This window comes from Mesocricetus auratus, unplaced genomic scaffold, assembly GCF_017639785.1.
Source record: "Mesocricetus auratus isolate SY011 unplaced genomic scaffold, BCM_Maur_2.0 Super-Scaffold_100013, whole genome shotgun sequence".
Taxonomy (NCBI): Eukaryota; Metazoa; Chordata; class Mammalia; order Rodentia; family Cricetidae; genus Mesocricetus; species Mesocricetus auratus.
The window spans coordinates 74,491,533-74,516,468 of record NW_024429196.1 but is presented as its reverse complement, the minus strand read 5'-3'; the positions used below and the strand labels follow the sequence as shown (position 1 = coordinate 74,516,468).

The 24,936-nt window shown below is 47.4% G+C and overlaps 2 protein-coding genes and 1 non-coding gene across 9 annotated transcripts in view; 2 read left to right on the top strand and 1 right to left on the bottom strand.

Annotated features, from left to right (window-relative positions):
- The first annotated feature begins 9,867 nt into the window (after positions 1-9,867).
- Kiaa1191 (KIAA1191 ortholog) lies at positions 9,868-23,889 on the top strand. 6 transcript variants are annotated; one of them, XM_013119302.3, is made up of 9 exons: positions 9,907-10,046; positions 10,558-10,664; positions 10,891-10,977; positions 13,582-13,760; positions 16,680-16,806; positions 18,875-18,999; positions 22,142-22,245; positions 22,328-22,467; positions 22,552-23,889. In XM_013119302.3, exons 3-9 carry the CDS (start codon positions 10,950-10,952, stop codon positions 22,755-22,757), a joined length of 909 nt encoding a protein of 302 aa, XP_012974756.1. In that variant the 5' UTR covers positions 9,907-10,046; positions 10,558-10,664; positions 10,891-10,949; the 3' UTR covers positions 22,758-23,889. The 6 variants fall into 6 exon arrangements, with proteins under 6 accessions (XP_012974759.1, XP_005078393.1, XP_012974756.1 ...); XM_005078335.4 differs by having other exon boundaries at positions 10,558-10,715; XM_013119304.3 differs by lacking the exon at positions 10,891-10,977.
- LOC121143830 lies at positions 19,574-19,680 on the top strand. The gene has a single exon (XR_005881146.1). It is a non-coding gene; the product is annotated as a U6 spliceosomal RNA (small nuclear RNA).
- The window catches only part of Simc1 (SUMO interacting motifs containing 1), a 28,688-nt gene continuing 27,573 nt past the window's right edge, over positions 23,822-24,936 (bottom strand). For both annotated transcript variants that reach the window (XM_040755994.1, XM_040755995.1), the window contains one exon: positions 23,822-24,726. In XM_040755994.1, the coding sequence (XP_040611928.1) occupies positions 24,476-24,726 (251 nt within the window). In that variant the 3' untranslated portion in view covers positions 23,822-24,475. The remainder of the gene's footprint in view (positions 24,727-24,936) is intronic.

The following is a 24,936-nucleotide window of genomic DNA, read 5'->3' as shown; positions in this document are numbered from 1 at the left end:
TGAAATCTATGTGAAAGAACAACTCCAGCCAATCCTTGAACTAAAAGGGTTAAAAAGTCCTGTATGTTCTTTATCATTCCTCCATTTGAGCTACAGTCATGGGGTACAGCCGTACCTACTCCTTGTAACTCTGTAGATGTAAGGTGGAGAGGCCAGGCTTTTGGCCAAAAGTTTTTAGAGATGACTCACAAAATAGAACTTAAATGTAAACAAAAATTTCCATTCCATATACCTTTGTCTTTTTTTTTTTACTTAATACCAGTACCTCCTTTATTAACCGTTACCAATTTTCAATTCACCCACTTTTAATCCATCCTCCAACTGAGGGTGATCTCTCAGGTTCCCCTTTCTTTCCTGACCTTGGTGTCAGGCGAAGGCCTGGAGATTTAATCCAATCCACCCCCTCAACTGAGGGCGATCTCTCAGGGTCCCCTTACTTTCCTGACCTTGGTGTCAGGCGAAGGCCTGGAGATTTAATCCGGTACCCCTAGCTTGGGACCCCTTTGTAACACATCCACATAGCCTTACTGGCCAGCCTTTTAGATCTCTCAGTTCCCCTTTACTTTCCTGACCCCAGTGGATCAGGCGAAAGACTGGAGATTTTTTATTTTATTTCTTATTTTACCCTTTTTTTTTTTCTTTTCTTTTCTTAACTCGTGATCCTCCTGCCTCTGCCTCCTTCAGCAAATCCTACCGGCGTGTGCCACCACAACCAGCTCTCTGAAAATCATGGCGAACATCCTCCCAGTCTGGGACATTTAAGCCTCCCCCAATAATGAACCATGGACTTGCACGTTCAATCCATTTTAGAAAGCCTTCCATGGTTATAGTCCCCTGTTCTCCAAGTAACTTTTTTATGTGATACTGTAATTTAAACTTCCAGGGACTATTTCCCATCATTTTTTCCTATTTTCCCCCATCTGTCCCTGGCTGGCAAAAGGGACGACCCCGTCCACTTACCTCGCTTTCACATCTCGGTGGAACCTCCAATTGTCACGTCTGCTGCGCGGCCTGTGTCCAAGAACCTGCGGAGGGTGTCGGGGATTGACAACACAGAGACTTGTTTAACAATGTAAAGAAAACTTTAAGCAGGCCCCAAAAAGGTTCAAGAAAAACTTCCTAAGAAAGGCTCCCACCAGAGAAGCTTCTGCTCTCTCCTCTACCCTGGCTGGTTCTGCTCTACCCCAGAGGTGGATGTGTGTGGGTTTTTAAGGTGCGATTAGTCTTTGGACAAGGTCGAGGTCAGGGCGGTTTCTGTGGGAAGGCCTTTCCCAGGAACTTATTGTATCGTTTTTAGTAAACATGTTTTTACTAAACATTGTCTTACAGCTGCCTACTCCCAGGCAGAAGGGGAAGTGGGTCTCTGTTCAAGGTCTGGTGTTCCCACACTCAGTTATGAATGCTTCTTGCTCTCTATTTTCATTATTTTTTAAAGATTTGCTTTACAGGGCTGGAGAGATGGCTCGCCATTAGGAGCATTTGATGCTCTTCCGTTGACCCAGTTTGGTTCCCTGAACCTAGAAGTGGCTTACAGCTGTCTGTCACTCCAGTTTCAGGGATTGCAATATCCTCCTCTGACCTCCATGGGTACCATACACACACATAGTACAAAGACATACACGTGGGCCAAGCATTAATACATATAAAATAAAACAAATGAAATTGTAAAATAGCATGCTTGGTGGTGGTAGTGCATGCCTTTAATCCCAGCACTTGGGAGGAAGAAGCAGTCAGATCTCTGTGAGTTCTAGGCCAGCCTGGTCTACAGAGTGAGTTCCAGGATAGTCAAGGCTACCCTGAGAAACCCTATCTTGAAAAAAAATTAAAGTATTTATTGGGGGTTTGGAGAGATGCCTAAGCTATCAGCCAAACAGTTTATAATTAATAGAAGTCTCTGTGTGTTTATTTGGGACTGAATGGCTGCAGGACCAGGCAGAAGAATAGAACTCCAAATCTACAAGGACCAGTAGACTGAAGGACAGTGTAGGGATTTGCAAAACTCGTGCAGCTTGCAGGCTCTTTATCATTATATTGTTGATTCTTTTGGTGGTTTTTAGTTTTATTTTACCAATCATACATGCAACAGCTGTAACTTTCCCTGGAAATTGAATATTTTCCCCTAGGTTTCAGCAGGGGGCTAATGCTTCTCAAATCTCTTATCTGGGATTACTAACTACAACTTCAAATGCTGGGAACTTTTCTAACTCAATAGAGACATTTAGGCACATAGGAGAAAACAACACTTGGAGCCTTAGCCATGTCTCGCAGTTCTGGGAAGGAGAGTAAGGCATGCATACACAGAATAGGGGAAAGCCTCAGGAATACACATAGTGCCAACTGTTGAGAGTAAGTTCCCTGGGCACCAAGCATATAGAATCGATGACAGGATCTAGTATGGTCCAGTGAGGAAATAATGCAATGTAAAATAATGGATGGATAGACCATCTTTGCCATACACAGGAGCTTGTATTGGTGGAAGAAGTGTGGAACAGTGGGACGGGAAAAGAGTACCGTCTAAATCTGCCCTTTACAGAGAGATTAAGAGTATGGTCCAAATCTGCCCTTTACAGAGAGATTAAGAGTACCGTCTAAATCTGCCCTTTACAGAGAGATTAAGAGTACCGTCTAAATCTGCCCTTTACAGAGAGATTAAGAGTACTGTCTAAATCTGCCCTTTACAGAGAGACTAAGAGTGCCGTCTAAATCTGCCCTTTACGGAGACATTAAGAGTACTGTCTAAATCTGCCCTTTACAGAGAGACTAAGAGTACCGTCTAAATCTGCCCTTTACAGAGACATTAAGAGTACTGTCTAAATCTGCCCTTCACAGAGAGATTAAGAGTACTGTCTAAATCTGCCCTTTACAGAGAGATTAAGAGTGTCGTCTAAATCTGCCCTTTACAGAGAGATTGTGGCACAGGACCCTCAAACAGAAATGGGAATGGTATAAAAGCATGTCTTGCAGACATGGGAGAAATGTTTGGGTCTGAGCACTGTTGTCCTCTAAGCACTGAACCCATGTCCATTACTTTTTAACTCTGTAACTGCCAGTAGCTGCCAGCTGACATCAGCGCTGTCAGAGCAGGATGTGTCTGCTCGATGCTCAGTTAAGCAGCAGAGATGCTGACCTCTCTGTCTAGAACAAGGTTATGGAGGGGGTGGGAAGTGTATCTGGGAAAGCATAAAGAGGAAGGAGGGCTTTCATAATGAGTGTGATGTAGTTCTTTCTTTTTTCTTTTCTTCTTTTCCCTTTCTTCCCTCCCTCCCTCCATCCCTCCCTTCTTTATTTCTTTCTCTTTTGGTTTTTCAAGACAGGATTTGTCTGTGTAACAACCATAGCTGTCCTGGAACTATCCCTGTAGACCAGGCTGGCCTCGAACTTAAGATCTGTCTGCCTGTGCTTCTTTTTTTTTTTTTTAGAAATTTATTCATTTATTACGAATACAACACCCTGCCTCAATGTACACATCAGAAGAGGGCACCAGATCTCATTACAGATGGTTGTGAGCCACCATGTGGTTGCTGGGAATTGAACTCATGACCTCTGGAAGAGCAGTCAGTGCTCTTAACCTCTGAGCCATCTCTCCAGCCCTGCCTGTGCTTCTTTTTTTTTTTTTTTTTTTGGTTTTTCGAGACAGGGTTTCTCTGTGGCTTTGGAGGCTGTTCTGGAACTGGCTCTGTAGACCAGGCTGGCCTCGAACTCACAGAGATCCGCCTGCCTCTGCCTCCCTAGTGCTGGGATTAAAGGCGTGCGCCACCAATGCCTGGCTGCCTGTGCTTCTTGAGTGCTGAGATTAAAGGCATGCGCCATCACCACCGGACTACGATGTATTTCTTAAAAGTAAAAAATAGGAGCCAATAATAAAACTGTTTATGTAAGCATGGTAGAAAAAAGTCTGTTAAAGTATAAAAAAAGAGAGCCGGGCATTGGTGGCGCACACCTTTAATCCCAGCACTTGGGAGGCAGAGGCAGGCAGATCTTTGTGAGTTCATGGCCAGCCTGGTCTACAGAACGAGTTCCAGGACAGACTCCAAAAACAATACAGAGAAACCCTGTCTCGAAAAATCAAAAAGAGAAAAAAGTATAAAAAAGAGGAGGCTAGGGAGATGACTCAGTGGTTAAGAGCAGTGGCTGCTCTTCCAGAGGACCTGGGTTCAATTCCCAGCGCTCACATGGTAGCTCACAACTGTCTGTAACTCCTGTTCCGGAGGACCCAATGCCCTCATACAGACATACTTAAAAAAGTATAAAGATGACTCAAGCTGTTTGGGCCACTTGAGTGCAATCCTCCTGGTGGTTAGCAGTTTTCCTTGTGCAGACAGTCCTTCCCTGTCTCAGGACCTGAACCTGAGTCAAGGCTGGACCCCAGCACTGGATGCTGTTCCTGAGGACCCAGGTTCAATTCCCACCACCCACAGGCATCTCACAACTTCTTATACTCCAGTTCCAAGGGATTCAATGCCCTCTATGGCCTCTTAGGACACTGGAAACTCATGTGCTGCACATAATACATGCAGAAACTCACAATACACATAAAATAATAAAGCTGGGTGTGGTAGTGCACATCTTTAACACTGGCATTTGGGAAACAAAGACAGAGAGATCTCTGAGTTGGAGGCCAGCTAAGTAGACACAGAGAGTTCCAGGCCAGCCAGGGCTACATAACAAGACACTGTCTTAGAAAAATGTTTATAAAATTTCAGGAAATTGTGCGTATGTGAATTGTATGGATGTATTATATGGATATGTGCACACGAATGCAGGTGCTTGCAAAGCCCAGAAGAGGACATCAGATCCCCTGGAGCCACACTTCACAGCCTGACGTTGGTGCTGGGAAGCAGACGTGGTCCTCTGCAAGGGCAGGACACCCCGAGGTGCTGCTGAGTCTCCAGGCTGTCTTCGAATTTTGCATTAGAATTGAAAGTTTATGTCAGAGCCCCCACAGATGACCCTGGCACCCAGACTTTTGCTTACTAAGTTTGTTCCCCTTAATGTGGCTACTGCCCTGAGCAGGTTTCCCTAGTTTCCCTACTGTCTCTTTAAACACTGTGTTCAGATGGGTGGCTGAGCAAAGGTTATTGGGGTTGTGAAAGCCAGGACTTTACTTGAAATTCCTATTCCAGTGTGAATTGAAAAGAATCAGGACTCACTTAACACTCTCAGTGGGTGTGAGCACTGACTTATAAGCCGGTTTGGTACCATCTACAGGACTCGGCAGGCAGACCATGCATAGCACCTGCAGGCTACATGAAGTTGGACCAAAGGATTTTGTAGCCTTTCATTTAGTTTTTAAGTTGTTTCTCTTGATTTGATTATTTTATTCACAACATTAAGTAATACTGTGCATTAAAATCTGCATAGCCCAAGATATGACTATTAGAGCTAAGGTATAGTTTAGAACATTTTAAGATTTAAAAAGATTTGTTCTTTTTTAAATGTGTGTGGGTATTTTGCCTGAAAGTATGTCTAGGCATTTGCAATGCTGAGGACATAAGATGGAGTTGGATCCCCTTGAGCTGGAGTTACAGACAGTTGTAAACTGCTACGTGGGTGCTGGGAATTGAACCTGGGTCCTCTTGAAGAGACTCTTAATCTCCAGTGATCTTAAGTCCAGAGCCTTCTTTCTCCCCAGTCAGCATTTAACCTGTGTGGGCTTTGTGACTGAATGAACACAATGGAAAGGAAGGGAAGGAAGGGAAAGGGAAGGGAAGGGAAGGGAAGGGAAGGGAAGGAAGGGAAGGAAAGGGAAGGGAAGGGAAGGGAAAGGAAGGAAGGGAAGTAAAGGGAAGGAAATGAAAGGGAAGGGAAGGGAAGGAAGGGAAGGGAAGGAAAGGAAAGGGAAGGGAAGGGAAGGAAGGGGAAGGAAAGGAAAGGGAAGGGAAGGAAGGGAAGGAAAGGAAATGAAAGGGAAGGGAAGGGGAGGAAGGGAAGGGAAGGAAATGAAAGGGAAGGGAAGGAAAGGAAGAGAAGGGAAGGGAAGGGAAGGAAGGAAAGGAAAGGGAAGGGAAGGGAAGGGAAGGAAGGGAAGTGAAGGGAAGGAAGGGAAGGGAAGGGAAGGAAGGAAAGGAAAGGAAGGGAAGGGAAGGAAGGGAAGGGAAGGAAATGAAAGGGAAGGGAAGGGAAGGGAAGGAAAGCAAGGGAAGGGAAGGAAGGAAGGGAAGGGAAGGGAAGGAAGGAAGGGAAGGGAAGGAAGGAAGGGAAGGAAAGGAAAGGAAGGGAAGTGAAGGGAAGGAAGGGAAGGAAGGGAAGGAAGGAAGGAAGGAAGGGAAGGAAGGAAGGGAAGGAAGGGAAGGGAAGGAAGGAAGGGAAGGAAGGAAGGAAGGGAAGGAAGGGAAGGAAGGGAAGGAAGGGAAGGAAAGGAAGGAAGGAAGGAAAGGAAGGAAGGAAAGGAAGGGAAGGAAGGAAAGGGAAGGAAAGGAAGGAAGGGAAGGAAAGGAAGGAAGGAAAGGAAGGAAGGGAAGGAAAGGAAGGAAGGAAGGGAAAGGAAAGGAAGGAAGGAAGGAAGGGAAGGAAGGGAAGGGAAGGAAGGAAGGGAAGGAAGGAAAGGAAAGGGAAGGGAAGGAAGGAAGGAAGGAAAGGAAAGGAAGGAAGGAAGGGAAGGAAAGGAGAATGAAAGGAAGGGAAGGAGAGGAAGGGAAGGGAAGGAAATGAAAGGAAGGGAAGGAAAGGAAGGAAGGAAGGAAGGAAGGGAAGGAAGGAAGGAAAGGAAGGAAGGGAAGGGAAGGAAGGGAAGTGAAGGGAAGGAAGGGAAGGGAAGGGAAGGAAGGGAAGGGAAGGAAAGGAAAGGGAAGGGAAGGAAGGGAAGGGAAGGAAAGGGAAGGGAAGGAAAGGAAAGGAAGGGAAGGGAAGGAAGGGAAGGGAAGGAAAGGAAAGGAAGGGAAGGAAGGAAGGGAAGGAAGGGAAGGAAGGGAAGGAAGGGAAGGAAGGAAGGGAAGGAAGGAAAGGAAAGGAAGGGAAGGAAGGAAGGGAAGGGAAGGGAAGGAAGGAAGGGAAGGAAGGGAAGGAAGGGAAGGAAGGGAAGGGAAGGAAGGGAAGGAAGGAAGGGAAGGGAAGGAAGGAAGGGAAGGAAGGGAAGGGAAGGAAGGAAGGAAGGGAAGGAAGGAAAGGAAAGGAAAGGGAAGGGAAGGGAAGGAAGGGAAGGAAAGGAAAGGGAAGGGAAGGAAAGGAAGGGAAGGAAGGAAGGAAGGGAAGGGAAGGAAGGGAAGGAAGGAAGGGAAGGAAGGAAGGGAAGGGAAGGAAGGAAGGAAGGAAGGAAGGAAGGAAGGGAAGGAAGGAAAGGAAATGAAAGGGAAGGAAGGAAGGGAAGGAAGGGAAGGAAAGGAAAGGGAAGGGAAGGGAAGGAAAGGAAGGGAAGGGAAGGAAGGGAAGGGAAGGGAAGGAAGGGAAGGAAAGGAAAGGAAAGGAAATGAAAGGGAAGGGAAGGGAAGGAAGGGAAGGAAGGGAAGGGAAGGAAGGGAAGGGAAGGAAATGAAAGGGAAGGGAAGGGAAGGAAAGGAAGGGAAGGGAAGGGAAGGAAGGGAAGGGAAGGGAAGGGAGGGAAGGGAAGGGAAGGAAAGGAAGGGAAGGAAGGGAAGGAAAGGAAAGGAAAGGAAGGGAAGGAAAGGAAAGGAAAGGAAGGGAAGTGAAGGGAAGGGAAGGGAAGGAAAGGAAGGGAAGGGAAGGGAAGGAAGAGAAAGGAAGGGAAAGGAAGGGAAGGGCCGCTCCTAGGTGTGCTGGAGGAGAAAGTTTACTGCAGATAAAAGGGAGAGCATACCAGAGGCAGAGACATCTGGGAGAGTCCAGAGTGGGCTTGGCCAGGCTGAGCTGGGCTATGTGGAGAGGGGGAGTGGAAGGAGGAAAGGAGAGAGGGGAACCAGGTGCAGCAGTCAGGAGGCCAAAGGTACAAAAGGGGTGGGTAACCAAAATGTATGGATTATATAGGGGAGAGCCTCTGAAGAATGTCTGCATTATATAATCCCAAATAGGGAGAGCCTCTGGGGAATGTCTGAATTATATAAACAGGGAAGAGCCTCTGGAGAATGTCTGGATTATATAATTCTAAACAGGGAAGAGCCTCTGGGGAATGTCTGGATTATATAATCTAAATAATGAAGAGCCTCTGGAGAATGTCTGGATTATATAATCCTAAACAGGGAAGAGCCTCTGGAGAATGTCTGGATTATATAATCCCAAGTATGGGAGAGCCTCTGGGGAATGTCTGGATTATATAATCCTAAACAGGGAGGAGCCTCTGGAGAATGTCTGGATTATATAATCCTAAACAGGGAAGAGCCTCTGGAGACAGGGCAGACCAGCCCCTGGGCTGAAGAGTTCAGGGTAGAGGCCACCCATACCCTGTAACAGGTAGGGACTGAGGGATGCTGGGAGAACCTGGAGGCTAGGTCCAATTTGCTGTGTTAAATAGGCACCTCCACCTTTTGTTTCTGGCTTGAAACTTAATAGTGATGTGTGTTCCTCCCTAGCAGTAGACTCAGGCAAGCGTTAAAAATTTTACAGGGTAGTGGTGGTTCAAGCCTTTAATCCCAACACTTGGGAGGCAGAGACAGGAGGATCTCTGTGAGTTCAAGGCCATCCTGGTCTACAGAGTTCCAGGACAGTCAGGACTGTTACAAAGAGAAACCCTGTTACAAAGAGACTCTGTTACAAAGAGAAACCCTGTTTCGGAAAGCCAAATAAATAAATAAACAAATAAAATAAAATAAAAAATAAAACTTACAAGAGTTAAAAAATTGGGCACATTTTCCCAAAAGTCACACAGCAACTCAATTGTACTATTCACAAACCAAGCACAGAATTCACAGAAGACCTTAATCCCTGCTGCACACATGGTCTTAAGAGAAGGCCCGCAATGTCCAATGCTGAATTCTGAATGCAAGATTCCCCGCCTTTCAACAACCACCACCCTCCCCTGAGGTGCCTGCAAGCCTTGGACTTGGAGAATTGCGGCTGAAAACACTTCAGCTTTTTCTCAAGAGGGAGAAGGTGTTTTGAGACATCTGTGTGACTACCTTTCCCGCTCTACTTTCTTCAGTCACTATGCCCCTGCTCTGGGGAGGCAAGGTCGTGGTATGCTCCTGTGTGGAGGGAGTCTGCCTGCCTGCCTTGAGCACCTGGAAAGACAGTTTGCCCACTCCACTCTGTGTGTGTGTGTGGCGGGGAACAGACAGGAAATGGTTACAGGGCCACAAACTCAGTGAGCTTTCTGGTTTTGATTTCAAGGTGTATTTACTATGCCATCTCCATCTTCTTTAAAGATTTATTTATTTATTATGTATACAGTATTCTGTCTGCATGTCAGAAGAAGGCAGCAGATCTCATTACAGATGATTGTGAGTCACCGTTTGGTTGCTGGGAATTGAACTCAGGTCCTCTGGAAGCACAGTCAGTGCTCTTAACCTCTGAGCCATCTCTCTAACCCCCTCCATCTTCTTTAAAATGTATTACGTGTATGGAATGTGCGCGAGCATGTGATGCCCTCGGAAGCCAGAAGAGGGCGGCAGATCTCTGGAGCTGCAGTTCCAGGCGGTAGTGAGATACCGAAAGTGGGTGCTAGGAACAAACTGAGGTCCTCTCCAAGGGCAGGACTTGCCTAACCCTGATCCATCTCCGTCCGTCTTCTTTCTCTTCCCCTCCCTCCTCTCACCCCACCTCCCACCACGCTCCCGTCTAAGCCGCCTCCAAGCGCTGGGATTACAGGAGCAAGGGAAGCGCTGGTAACAGCTGACCCTCCCTCCCGGAAGCCGGTGAGATTTCCTGTGAGTCCAATCCACAGGGCAGGTGAAGGCGGTGATGGGGGAAATGATGTCAGATCGTGGACTACAACTCCCAGCACGCCCCGCGAATGTCCGCGTCAAGTCTCGCGAGACGTGCTGTACTGCGGTCTCGGGGCTGGGCAGTGGTTCGGCAGCCGGCAGTTCTCCGTCGGGGAGTGTGTGTCGCACTCTCACGATGGCTCGCCCCTGCTCACCTCCGCAGCCTCTTGGGCCGTCTGGAGCCTCGGAGCCTCTTTAGTGTCGGAGTTCGGGCCGCAGGCGGCGGGCGAGCAGGTGAAGGACCGCGGCCTGGCGCTGCTGGGACGGCCTGAGCCCCGGGGCGCCGCGGCCTGGGGGCCGGCGGGGGGCCTCGAGCCTTGAGGGGTGGGGCCGTGGAGGGGTCTGGCCAGGCTTGCCACATCCCAGAGGCTTTGTTTTGTACCTCCTGAAGGAGAGACGAGGGCTTGGGGTCGCTGAGGGAGCGGGCAAGGGCGTGCGTCTGGCTGGCGGATGCTCTGGGCTGCGGTGAGTGGCCCCCGCGAACTTGAACAAAAACGGGGTCGGTAATGCCCGCTGTGCGGTGCTGCGCGGCGCGAGGGCTTTAGACAAGGTTTGTGTAAGGCGGTTACCGTTAGTCGACGTTAGGAACAGTGAGTTGGTCTCCGTTGCGCTGCCCCTTTCTGTCAAGGGGAAATGCTACGTAATACTTTGTGTGAGGCTGACCGGGGGGATGAGCGAGTGTACAGGGACATCGTTTGGTGGACTTGGGAGCGCTGGGCCAACCCTGGGCGTTTGTTGTTACTAGAGCCTCTGCATGGATTCTTCCTCGGAAGCTTTGCTCGTTTGCAGCAGCTGGGCAATGCTCCTCACTACCATCTGTCCGTCAGCGTAGTCCCGCGTCGTTTCCCTGTGGTAAGGCGTCTGTCTCCTCTGTGTCTTGTCTCTGCCGTCTCAGGTGCTAAGGTGAGACACCGTGGAACTTCATCCTTTTGGGATGTGTTTGTCACACATTGGTTCTAGTGTATGTGCGTTTCAACCCTGTTAACAAGCCATAAGTCGCTGTGCCTGTCAAAAGAACAGCACTGGAGCCCTCCTCTGCTGTTGAGCGTAAGGAAATGCCCTTTGTTGTTTTTATTAGGTGGCAGGGACTGAGGTCCGCATTCTGTGTAGGAAAAGCACCTGGATCCCCGTCTTGCAATGGCTTCGAGACAACCAGAAGTGCCTGGTAAACTTGAGTTCTTTTTGGTTAAGTCTGTTTTGCTCTTACGGATGGAAACTGAATTTTCTCCAAATCATAAATTAGTGGTTCCTTTTTGCCACTAGAGAAACAGATTGTCATCATTTTATTACCCTCCAGCCATGGTGTAAACCCAGGTCTTAACTTAGAGCCTCTGCTCTTAAGGGTATGGCAGATACATTATTTATACCAAAGAATGTGTACATGTTATTAAATTACACTTCTAAGGGTGGTTAGTGTAGGATGGAGGTCTGGGCAGAAGGTACAGTCACTGTTAAATCTAACTTAGTTGGAAAAATGTTTGCATCAACATTTAGTGTGTTTTTGGTTTGTGTTGCACCATAGTGTCTGGGTTGCTGAAGTCGTAGATTCCTCCTTGGAATGTTTTTGAACAGAAAGGAAGGTGATTTTTAAGTCAGTCTGAATCACCCCATCTCTGATTCTTAGAAGTGTAGATGGTGTTGCCTGTTCATCTAATGTGAAGATTAAATGTTTTTGTTTGTTTTTTCTAAGACAGGTCACTCTATGTAGTTTGTAGTTTTGGCTGTCTTGGAACTCTGTATGTAGACCAGACTGACCTTGAACTCGAAGAGATCCTCCTGCCTCTGTCTCCCAAGTGCTGAGATTAAAGGCATGAGCCACTATACCATCTTAAATAAAACAAGTTTTACAAATGGAGTTAAAAGTTGCTGCTAAATCTGCATTTACTGCTCAAAAAAGTGTTTTTTGTTTTGAAACAGCCTCACTTTGTAGACCTGGCTGTCCTGGAACTCACAGAGATCCTCCTGCCTCTTTCTCCTTAGTGATGGAATTAAAAGCATGTACACTACTCCTGGCTTGAAAAGTTTGTGATCTCTTTGTAGGAACATGTTTCCTAGTAGAGGTTAGCTGACTTTAGTGTCACTGTTTTTATAAAGCGATTGGGAGAAATCTTAAACCTGTTTTTGAAATTGCTCCCCAGTTAGGTAAGTTACTGGAAGAGTCCTCCATCTGTGTTACTAGTCTCCCGTTAGATATTACCTGTGTCTGCCATTCATACAGCATCGCCATACACTCGTGTAACCTTGTAGAACCGTGGTGGTGACTCATTGGGTTAATGCTTTGTGGCATGGAAACAAGACATAGAGGGCACAAGGTGGGAGCCTAGTTCCAGTGTCTGCTGCACATTTGCTGCTGTGTGACATTGCTTATGTGTTTTGAACCAGGTCCTGATCTGGGAAATGGGAAGAGAATTTGTTTGGTGAGGATTAGATACAAGAAGGGATGTAGGTACCTGGTGGTTTTATTTGTCTATTTTAGTGGAGATACAGTGCACATGCTGTAAGCTCACCACTTAACGTGGGTAGTTTAATGGTGGGTGTGGACATAAGGTTGTGCATCCATCAGATTAATCTCCTTACAGAGCATTTTCATTCTCTCAGAAAGACTTTGTTCCTATTAGGAGTTACACCTCATTGCCCTCTCTCCCTGGCCCCTGCCCCCTGGGTTTGTCAGTAGTTGTTAATATTGGTAATAATCACATGGTAGCTCTGGGTCCCCTTGCTGTTAAGTGAAACTTCCCGGGGCTTGGGACTTGCTGCCAGGCAGGTTGATATCTTGAAGAATGTGATTACGTAACAGGGAAATGCCACCTTGAAGGCAGGTTCTGGATCAGTAAACCAAACAAATGAACCTTGCTCTCTGCTCTGGCACAGCTGAGCAGAGTGAGTGCCTTGAAGCCTGCGCCTGCGTCACAGCTGAACGTCCTAGCAGTCAGTAGGTGGACAGGAATGGCAGGGTCCAGCTGGTAGTGTTGATGGGCGTGACTGTCAGTATCGACTTTGATGGAAGTGTTAAATCGTCAGAACATTAGGAATTAGAGGTGGTGCCAGACCACACACAGGGAACTGCTGCTTGTAGTTCTCTGTGAGGGAGACATGAAGGCATAGATAGGGCTTGTCATAGGCTTGGTCAGAACTCAACCAGCCATTTTCTGTGAACTGAGACACATTTGTTCAGCACTAGGGTTTAGTTTCCTCATCATATGAGACAGTGACAGGCTAGAGTGAAGGGAAAAAGAGGGAACATACCCTCAGTCACTTTAAATCCACCTGAGTCTTGTATGACCCAGTGCTTTAGTGTTCGAGTTTTAAAATGAGATAGGTTTGAGTTTTGACTGGAAATTGTGTTTTGAAGTTGAGACTTTGCTTAGGTAAATTTCAGTTGTGCTTAAGGTTCTTTAGTCTATAAAAGTGTATTAGGGCCTGGTATGGTGGTGTATGCCTGTAGTCCCAGCACCTGGGGAGAGCTGAGGCAGGAGGACTGACAGAATTTGAGTCTAGCTGTGCAAGCTACATAGTGAACACCAGCTAGGCAGGACTACATAGCAAGACCCTGTCTGAAAGGGAGGGATGAAAACAGGATAGTGCGGCTTAGTGGGTGTAGTGGATAAAGAAGGTGATTACACTGTTACTGCCTTCCCTTGCATGGATTACTGGTCACAGAGAAACTGTGTCCCTAAGTAAGTTGTACAGCTTTCTTGCCTACAGCTTTACTTAAAGCCACCAGTATGTTCAGTTACTATCCCATATTGACAGGTGTCTCTGTTCTTAGCTCTTGCGCCCAGTGGGCCTCTAGGCAAGATGTCCCTGCCCATCGGGATGTGCCGCCGGGCATTCAGCTATGATGATGCCCTGGAGGACCCTGCGCCCATGACTCCTCCTCCATCGGACATGGGCAGCATCCCCTGGAAGCCAGTGATTCCAGAGCGCAAGTACCAGCATCTTGACAAGGTACCTTCCCCTGCTGACAGCTCCTGGCAAATCCTCCCCTTTGTTCTCCTCCTGCTCCAGAGGCTCAGAGACTCTCTGTCCCGTGACATTGGGCAGCAATTGTTCTCTTGGTATATCTTTCGTATCTTTTTTAAATTCAAAACTTGAACAGTGTCATCTGCCTGAGAGTCTTCTGGACTCTACTTCCCCAACTAGACAGCCAGACTCCAGAAGCCCTCAATACCTGAGTCCTGATGATTCTGCTCACCTCATTGTAGCTTCTCTGTTATCTAGTCAGAGAATTACTGGAATATTTGCATAAATACAATGAGCTTGTGGGGGAATAGGACCTAAATCTAAATGTGAAATCAATCTACGTTGTGTGCTTACCTTCTGTTCATAGAGCCTATTATTACAAAATGGAGTTTTACACTGGGATGTTTCACCTCCTCTTGTGTCATGGCAGCGTGCGAAAGACTTCAGATCTGGGAGTTTAGGGTTAGGATAGCGATGTTCACCCTGTATTCTATTGCAGAATTAAGCTGAAGTCAGACAGGCAGAGAGTCAGACAGACCTTTAAAAGTTCATTTGTGATGGCCTAAGCGCAGGCCTGCTGTGTTTTCATTTGTGCTTCTGTGCCGTTTCCCTTTGCTGGTGGGCAGATGGCGCCTGCCCTCGGGCCCCTGCGTAGCTCCGTCTGTTCTCAGGGCAGGTCCACAGGTCACTGTGCTGAAGCCTGTGCTCTCTCCTTGGATTCTAACACCCGGGTACAGTAACCGTCATCCTCCTGTCTGGGACAACCAGGCCTAGAAACTCATGCAGAAAGCCATTTTCCCCGCAGCTTCGGCTGGAGGCCTGGGAGGAAGCATGCAATGAGGGGTTGCTTAAAGTAGACCTGGAATGGATCCCAAATGGTTTGATGTGGACACAGTTTTACCCGAGTGCAGTACCTGTGTCAGAGAGGGGAATTCTTTATCTTAGAGGTGGTGAGGGAGTAACAGGAGTCTTAAAACCTTGGTCAGCGTGTGGCTGGCCTGAGCTGGGAGCTGTCTGAGCTCTCCTTTCTGTATCCCTTGTTACACTTGCAGAACGGGGATTTCTTCCTAAGAGCCATTCCCTACTGCTCTTAGTTGTCTGCTGTAATCAGACCCAGGCTATTGTTGAAGACAGAAAGTTCTAGAGACTGGGAAGCCAGGCGGTGGGGGTGCACACCTTTAATCCCAGCACTCGGGAGGCAGAGGCAGGCAGATCTCTTTGAGCCAGCTTGGTCTACAGAGTGAGTTCCAGGACACCCAGGGCTATACAAAAAAACTTTGTTTCAAAAAAAAAAAAAAACCACAATGGGAATACTTATTGCAAGAACTGTGGCAGCATGTATACGGAGGGTCTTGAGTCTGAGGCCAGCATGAGCTCCATCCAGAGGCCCCCACCCAAAGAACAAGACTCCTAAACAACTACAATACAAACAGACACAAAAACAAACTGTTTCCAAGGCTGGTGCAGGAGGATTGCCTGCTTGGGCTACAGAGTGAATTCAACACAAGTCCGGGCAATTTAATGAGGTCTTGTCTCAGAATAGATGTGAAAAGAGGGCAGGAGATATACTCGGAGAGTGCTTGCTGAGCATGTACAAGACCCTGGCTTTAGTGCTTAGCCTGGGGGTGGGCGTGGGGAGACAGACCGCTGTGAGCCTTGTGCAGTGGTCCAGCAGCATTACTTGTGATCAGATACTCTGACAGCAGCCTCAGGGAAAGGACTCACAAAGCTCACAGTTAGGTTCAGTGCAGCCAGGTGGGTAAGCAGAGTCAGAGGAACGGAAGAGTGGGTCATGTGTCACTCACAGTCAGGAGACAGGTGGATACACACTGCTGCTCTGTCCCTTTCTCCATCTCATACAGCCCAGGATCCCCTGCCCAGGGAGCTACCTCCTGTCATAAAGATTGGTCTTCCCACATCAGTTAACAGAATCAAGATAATCTCTCACAGACACTCAGGGCTAACATTCATCTAGATGATTCTTCAGAGGTGTGCTCAAAGTCCTCTCTTCTAGGTGATTTTAGATTTTGTTAAGTTAACACTGCCGGTTAACACTAAACACACTGAAGACTTGGTTAGAAACATAATTTTTATTTAAAAAATATTTTCTGTGGTGCTGGGGATAGAACCCAGGGCTTCACGCATACTGAGCTAGAAACATTCTGTTTTCTTTTGACATAGGGTCTCACTGTGTAGCCCAGGTTGGCCTTGAACTCATGGCAGTCTTTAGCTTCCAGAGTGCTGGGACCTACAGATAGGCGTTACCATACTCTGTTTATGTGGTCCTGGAGGTGGAACCCTTGTGTCCCACCTCTGATAGCCTAGACCTGCCAAGCAGCCTGAAGTGTGTTTGGCAGTGCTCAGATGACTGGTGGAAGTGTGGCCAAGCCTGAGGGAATGCTGTGCTGAGGCAGAGTAGGGCTCAGCGCTTGGCATGTGGTCAGTGCTTCGTAAGAGGCATCTCTTCCGTTTTATGTCTGTTCTCCCTGTTGGTCCTTTCTTTCCTTTGTCCCTCATTAGTTTTTTTCTGAGTTTTGGAGACAGGATTTTGGTAGGTATTCCATCCTTGCCTTGAATTCACTGTGTAGCCCAGACTAGATTTGAACCCATATCCCCCCCCCAGCCTCTCTAGCACCGGGATTACATGTGTGTGTCACCAAGCTCAGTGTTGCATCTGTAGTCTTACAGGCAGACAGGCTGGAAAGTTAGGCCTCAGGGCTCCAAACTCTGCCTTTCCTTTGGTGATTGCAGGCTCTCCCCATAAGGTCCTTTCCTGTTGTCACTGTGGGCTAGTAGAGGTTGCCACTGTCCCTTTTGAGTATTTCTTCACTTACCAGTCACAGATTCTTGTTTAGGTGTGTGGCTCCTGCCCTGCTCATGTGCGTCCTTGCTTCTCTTGGACAGACAGAGGAAGGAGCGGCCAGTGTCTCTTCCCTTGCTGTGACTCCAACAACAGCCACTGACAGTTCAGACAAGGCCCCTGTGGTGAAGGCTAAAGCTGCCCATGTGATCATGAATTCCCTGATGACAAGTAAGCGCCCTTCAGTCTCCGCAGAGTAAAGCCAGCCAGGGAGAACGTGGCCCTCAGCTGCTTGATGTCAGACCTGCTTTCTTGGGGCCCCACGCTCAGCTGGCTGCTGAGTCTCCTCAAGGAGGTCGATTTCCAGACTTGAAGGATCTCATTGGCTTAGATACAGTATCTCATTTTCCTGTATTACCCATTGGGCAAGTTACTTAACACTAGATATGGCACCTCGTTTTCTGAAGTAGGGGCTCCAGCTGGCAGGTTATGTTACGGTTGACTAGTCCACCAGCAGAAGCTTTGAATCCACTGTTACACTGGCCTGGGTGCTTGCTAGAGAAGGTGGCGCACTGGAGGGCAGCCCTGTGGCCTTGCACTGTTACACACGCGTGTGGTTTGTTTTGAGACAGGGTCTTGCTCTGTGCTCATTAGCTTCAAACTCAGAGCAGTCCTCCTGCCTTAGTGTTCATGAGGCTCGGTATTGCTCATGCACTACCGCCCCCAGCTACTTTAAAAAATTTACATATGCATTTATAAATAATTTATATATATTTTCACAAAAATTTTTGGTAGTGCTGCCCAAGGCCTTGTACATGTTGATCCACCAAGATGACCACCAGGTTTGGAGCCTCAGTTCTTTATTTTTTTATTTTTTATTTTTTTTTGGTTTTTCGAGACAGAGTTTCTCTGTGGCTTTGGAGGCTGTCCTGGAACTCGCTCTGTAGACCAGGCTGGCCTCGAACTCACAGAGATCCGCCTGCCTCTGCCTCCCGAGTGCTGGGATTAAAGGCGTGCGCCACCAACGCCCGGCTTGCCTCAGTTCTTTAGTTTTTAAATTATGTCATTGGTGGTCCTAATGAGGCTTGATGTGAGAGCTTTTTTAAAATTTTTAAATTACGTATACAGTATGTGTGCTTGTGAGTGTTTGGAGGTGGTGAGGAGGCCAGAAGGTGGCTTCAGATCCCTTGGAGCTAGAGTTACAGACAGTTGTGAGCTATCCAGTGTGGATACTGAGATTTGAACTTGGTCCTCTGGAAGAGGAGGAAGTGCTTTTAACTACTGATCCATCTCTCCAGCACCTCTTTTTAAACTTCTACCACAAGGTCCCTAGCTTCTTCCTTCTCAAGGCCATCCTAGTTGGTGAGGAAAGTTAATTATTCAGTACACACTGTATGTCAGCAGTAATACCACCCACTGCAGGGCCGAGGTGCCAGAGGCTGTCCTTGGTCTGCTCTTTTTCTCCTCCAGGGGGCATCAGTTTGTCATGGTCACTTCTGGAAAGCTGACTGAGTCCAGACCCACCTTTTCTCTGACTACTGCTTATATTGTGGAGCTCCACAATTCTGTCGTTAGAGAGCACAGCTGTGTGCTTCCGAGGGCATGGGCATGCGTGTGGTCACGGTATGCATGAAGGCTACACACCCGTAACATAAGAAAGGAAGTGGACTCTAGATCCGAAAGTCCACCTGGGGTGTGGACTGTTCACAGCTATCATGCTCGTGTATAGTTTGCAAAGTTTGTAGCTCAAGAAAAAAATCATCTCTTGTTCATTCCATATGAGTGACTTACACAATAATAAACTAAGCTGAGAGAACATCGTTAGCTAGGCCAGGAACAGCAACAGGCAGGCCATACCTAAGAAACGGTGTCTACAGGCCTGGGCTAGTTCGAGGAGGTGGCTGTGCTGTGAATCTGACTGGTACTTGGTGCCAGCAGGCAGGAATGTGACCCGCTTCCCTTTGGCATAGATTGTGTGCTAGTGGGAAGTCTCTTGGGGAGCTAGTGACTTGGGGATTTCCTGTGTGTGGGTGCCAGGTGCCTTCCGCTGGCTGTTTGCAAGTGAGAGGAGATGAGGCGCCCAGGGTCCCTGCGGGCAGCTCGCCTTTTAGTGTGCGGCAAGGGAATGCTGGTGAGGGGGCCCGAGTGTCAGAGTCGCTGTGCCCGCGCTCATCTGGGGCATTCTTACTCTCCACGGGTCAGTATGACCTCTCGCTTCAGGGAAGAACAGCAGGTATTTCATTGTCCTGGCTGGTTTCTGACTGGTTGGGAACTGAGCATGGCTGTTCTCTCTTTTCAGAACAGACCCAGGAGAGCATCCAGCATTTTGAGCAACAGGCAGGACTGAGAGATGCTGGCTACACACCGCACAAGGGCCTCACCACTGAGGAGACCAAGTACCTCCGCGTGGCAGAAGCACTCCATGTAAGCAACCAGACTCGTTCGTGGCTTCATATATGGCTGTGGGTTAGAAGTTTACAGCTTAGCTGTCTGGCAGCTGTGAAGAGTGACAAGAAGAGAATGGGCAAAGGGGCCAGACTCTCCTGCTAAGGTGGCATTCGTGGCTGAAGGCCTGGAGGTCTTAGCTGCAGATGTTTTGCTTGCTTGTATATAAAGTGAGGGCATATTTTGTTTACATGTGATATATATGAGAACTCTGAACTGTGAACTCTTACATGCCAGAATGGTTGACTATGAAGGAATAAAGAGAATCCCACAGTTCCAAGAGTTACAGTTCAGTTGGATAGCATCATTCTGTTTATGTAGAGGTGGGGTCTCTGTATATAAACCCAGGCTAGCACATTTTTTAATCAGAGTGTATGTGAGCATGGGGGTTTCCAGGTTAACCAGGGCCACATAGTGAGACCCTATTTCAAACAGAAAACTCAGGCTAGCCTTGAACTTGTGATCTTCCTGCTTCTGGCTCCCAAGTTGTTGGTGTTATAGGTGTGTACCACTATGCTCAGCTTATACTTAACTTTTTAAAAATTAAATTCGGGTGCCTCCTTTGGCAGTACATATGCTACATCTGGAACCATACAGAGAAGATTAGCATGGCCCCTGCGCAAGGGTGACATGCAAATTTGTGAAGCGTTCCATATTTTAAAAAAAAGTTAAATTCAGGACCTGGGTGTGCACACCTTTAATTCCAACATTTGGGAGGCAGAGGCAGGCAGATGTCTGTGTGTTTGAGGCCAGCCTGGTCTGCACAGTGAATTCCAGGCCAACCAGGAGTGCATTGATCGACCCTGTCTTGGGGGTTCAGAGATTATTTTGGTGAGGGTTTATTTAATGATGGTTAATTTTTTTTTCTTTGTGGGCACACATGGTGGCACACACATTTAGTCCCAGCACTCAGGAGGCAGAGGCAGGTGGATGACTGTGAATTTGAGGTCAGTCTGGTCTGCAAAGTGAATTCCAGGACAGCCAAGGCTATTACACAGAAAAATCCTGTCTGGAAAACCAAAGCCAAACAAACCAACAAAGTATTTTTTCTTTGTGCTACCAGTTATTAAACCCAGAGCTTCTTGCATACTGTGAAATGTTCTACCATTGAGCTACATCTCCAGCCCCTCACTCCCTGTCCTTTTGTTTTATGGATGTTTCTATGTATGGGCATTCTGTCTACATGTATGACTGTATGCCACTGTCAAACCTGGTACCTGCAGAGGCTAAACGAGGGCATCTGACCTGGAACTGGAGTTACAGATGGTTGTGAGCCGCCCACCATGTGGGTGCTGGGAACCAAACTGCGGTCCTCTGGAAGAGCAGCCGCTGCTCTGAAATGCTGAGCCATCTCTCTAGCCCCATCCTCTACCTTTTTTGAGATGCATCAAAAAAGTTGCATCTGTGTAGTTGAGGCTGGGCTCAGAGTCATGGTTTTCCTGCCTCAGCCTCTCAAGTGCTGGGATTCCTGGGACTGTCACTATGCCTGGCTATGATGAAGTATTTCAAGGACTTCCCTTAAAATTTTTTTCTACATTTATTAATTTATTTGTTGAGAGAGGAGAGAGAGAGAGAGAGTGCGTGCGTGGTTAATTCATGCCATGGAGCACTGGAGGTCAGAGAAAAAGCGTGTAGAAGTTGGTTCTTCCTTTCCACCCGTAGGTCTCTAGGGGTCAAGCCTTGCTGCCGGCCTGGCGGTGAGTGCCTCTACCCACTAAGCCATCTCACTGGTGTTCGCCTTTCTTTTAGAAAGGCCACTGCACATTGGATGGTGTTCTGTGACTTATGTGTTCACATAATCTTGACATTGATCCTTGGAGGTAGATACTAATTTCTGTTTTGTAAGTAAAGAAGATGCTGGACAGATAAATCAGTCAGTAAGGTGCTTGCTAAGGAGCATGAGGATCACTCCCTAGAGGCCATGTATAAAGTCACATATGGTGGCCCATGCTGGCAGCCTCTGTACTGGTGAGGTAAAGATAGGTGTTTTTGTGGAGCTGGCTGGCTAGCCAGCCTAATCTAATCAGCTCCAGATTCCGGTGCCAGACATAGTGATGCACGTCTTTACTCCTAGCACTTGGAGAGTTCAAGGCTAGCTTGATTTATATAGTTGAGTTCCAGGACAGCCAGAACTTACATAGTGAGATCCTGTCTCAAAAACCCCAATCCAACAAGGCGGGTGGCTTTTTTAGTGACACAAAGTTGATCTCCATATGCACTTCTACCCTGTGTGCAAACCAAGCAGGGCAATGGTGGCACACACCTTTAATCACAGAAACTCGGGAGGCAGAGGCAGATGGATCTACACAGAGAAGCCCTGTCTCGAAAAAACAAAAAACAACAAGAAAAAACCCAAGTAGCCATGACAAGTTCCTTTGGGCATAGGGAGAAGATAACCAGCACCAGGAGATGGTGCACAGTGTGTATATGTGGGGGTAGGGAGATACAGGACATTATGGATGAGGATTCAAGATGATCTGCAGCCTAAGTTTAAAAGTTGCTGCTGCTGTCGTTCATCTGAGCTTAGACAAGACAGAGACTTCTTGGGGGGGGGTGCCCTTCATCTTGTAACTGATTGTCAACTTACCCAAATTGCTGTGTTGAGAGACAGTCAGCTTAGGTCCAGCAGAGGCATGTCCCTTGTGGAGGACAGACACACTACTACAGAGCTTCAGCTTAGATCTAGAGCTCTAATTCTCCCTGCTAGACTGCCAGTGTGTTGGCAGTATTTTAACAATGCTGTGCAGGTGATTGGTTATGGGAGAGGAGGGGGAATGGGGCAGGTTTCTCAGAGGAAGCATTTCCCTAAGGAGGGCAGACAGCAAGCCCGTTTGAAAGCCTGAGCAGGGCAGGGGCTGTACTGAAAGTCAGGAGCAGAGCTGTAGGCCAGAGCTAAGGGGTTTGCAGCTTGGTGCCACTTCCCCTAAAGGACTTTTTCGGACATGAGTTGTAGTGCACAGCTTACACGTGAGGTGCTGTAGAGCACAGCTCTAGAAACATGGATCCATCCGTGTGGAAGAAACAAGCCTGCTCCCACCTGGTTAGTGTGTGTCAGAGTGCTTGCACCCAGACTGCTGCTGTGTGTGCTGTCTCTCAAAGTCTCTTGTCACCGTGTGAGCAGAAACTAAAGCTGCAGAGTGGAGAGACAACCAGAGAAGAGAAGCCCGCATTGACCCAGCCCACCCCGAGCAGCACCCCTCATTCCTCCCCCAAGCAGAAGTCCAGGTGAGTCCTTCCTTCAGGGAAGAGGGTGCTGAAGTGGACAGGAGAGGACATTCAGAAATATCTATGTACTTCTCCCTTCCAGAGGCTGGTTCTCCTCTGGCTCCTCCACAGCCTTACCTGGCCCTAATCCTCACACAATGGATCCTGGGAGTGGAAATGACAAGAATTCAGCAGACAAGTGGGGCCTCTTTGGAGCCCGGCCCCTGCAGAGATCTGACTCTGGTAAGGCAGCTTCTTCAGAAAGCGTAGCAAGGCCCTGGCTGCTGCTTGGGTGGGGACCTGTAATCATTTGCTTTTCCTTGGTAGGTTTTGCTGTCCAGGCTTACAAAGGTGCCCCGAAACCCTCTCCTATGGAGCTAATACGCACCCAGACCACAAGAGGAGGTGAAGACCCAGCAACCTTCAAGCCACCTAAGATGGATGTGCCAGTAGTAGAAGGGAAGAAACCACCACCTCGAGCCCATAATCTCAAAGCCCGTGACCTGAATGTGCTCACACCCACTGGCTTCTAGAATGCTGTCTGTCCAGGGACTTCACTTTCCCTGGACTCTGACATAGGAGTGATGTAGTTAACTGGAGGCCTGAGTGACATTGTGCAGATTGTCCTTGTGTGAGAGAAACCATTTTGCATTGCTTTCAGGTTGGTGGAAAATGTCAGTGGTGCTGAGTGGGACCTCTTTTTTAATCATTTATCCTAGAGAAGGACTTTGACCCTTGCTCTCCTAGGTAAATAGTGCTGGTGTGCTTCCAAAACTAGGCCTCTTGGTTCTTTTCCTTTGATCAACATGAGCAGTTACAAATCATGATGGAGTGCCCACCAACTCGTCTGGACAGCCATGGCTTCCTGATATGCTTTAGCCTCGTGAGTGGGCCTGGACTTGTCTGTGAGCTGGGTCAGCTCTTTGGCCACAGTTGGCAGACCCTGGCTTTCTAAGCTGGACCCCAGATTCTTTTCTTCATTAGTCCAGCGCACTTTGTCCTGGCCCCTGCAGTTGGAGGGCTGTTTGTCTGCTGTGTCACAGAACAAACTCTAGTCTAGTCTCCACAGCCTCTTTTGCACTTTAACATGAACTTAATTGAACTCCTAATCAAGTCTACTGGTCACATACTGATAATGGTTCCCTTTCCTCCCCTCCCTTACTGGGGATGAAGCCAGCTTTAAAACGCTCATGCTAGGCAAGTGCTCCACCACTGAGTTTCATCCCTGCTTCCTGGATCTTGTTTTAGTTGTGTGTGTTTTGTTTTTTGAGACAGGGTCTCACTATGTAGCCTTGACTAGGCTGGAATTCACTCAGTAGACTCACAGAGAAGATCTACCTGCCCCTGCCTCCCAGTACTGGGATTAAAAGGCATACACCACCACACCCAGCTTAAGCTTGTTAAAGAAGGTAATAGATACAATTGGATTATAGTCTTCATGTTCACCTGAAGTTGGTGTCACCTTATTCTGATAACTTTGAGGCCATTTTCCAAGTTAGCCTCATATGTTCAAAAACACATCATACGCTTGCTAGATCATTTTAGTCTGTTTACATAATGAGCTAACCTTCTCACAGAGAAGCTCTGGAGTCTAAGATTGTTGTAAAAATTAATTTATTTGTGTTATCTTGTATTGACAATAAAAATCTTTACTACTTTCTCAAACCTGGGTCTCTCTTGTCCATTCTGCCTGCCCCATAGTGGAGCTGGAGCATTGTAAACTTAGTACCTTTTGTGGTATCTTTTTGACGTCAGATGCTTCATTAACAGGCTCTATTCTTAGTTTCTTTGCCTGCTTCATTTTATTAGCTTTAATTAACTGGCCACAGAGTCATTCATAGGCAGTATGAAAAGTCTAATATAGAGTGTGCTCTATTCAGGAAAAACTGTCTTTCCAGAAACAGGGCTGTCAGTACCTTGACAGATGTAACACTGATGAAGATGGTTTAGCAGAAGGGGTCTTTCACATCTTGAATGGAAATGTTGAACATATAGTGCAATATTGTATTGCCTGTTTCAAAAGCATAGATAAATAATTTAATAAAAAATATATACACCTTGTATATTTAAACCACATTTGAGTAGGCTAGGATAAGGATTATAAAAAAAGATATACTGAAGAGTTATAAAGTTATTACAACCTACAGATAAATATATGTTTGGTCCTACGACATTCCTCTTCAGAGCTTCCAAGTAGCTGGCAACAGTCAGGAGGTATTCTTGGTACTCAGTGCTTACAAGTCTGGCTGCCTCAGTGCTGTGAGGCAGGCTCTGTGTCAGGGTTCAAGTCCGCAGCATAGAAGAGCAGCAGCTTCAACAAGTGCACTTTGTCCTGGAGCTGGGGGACTAGAGGTTCTCCCAGTATGTGAGTCAGGCGGCTGCGGAAGGCCTCAATCTGCTTCTCCACATCCACCACGGTGATGTCATCCCCTTGCTGAGGCTTGGGCTTAACTCTTTTGATGATCAAGTCTTTTCGATCAATCACTGAACTCCGCAGGTGCTCTGCAAGAGGGAAGGAATCAAATGTCTGCTCTTTGTTCTTGGGATTTAAAAGTTAAAAGTTGAATTTTATTAAGTAAGGCCTGGGCCTGGCTACTGGGCAACAAGTCAGAAGCTCAAGTGAGCTACTCAAAAAATTAAAGAACAAAACTTGTAAAACATAGTTATTGTGTGTGTATGCCATGTGTGTGCAGGTGCCCACAGAGGCCAGAA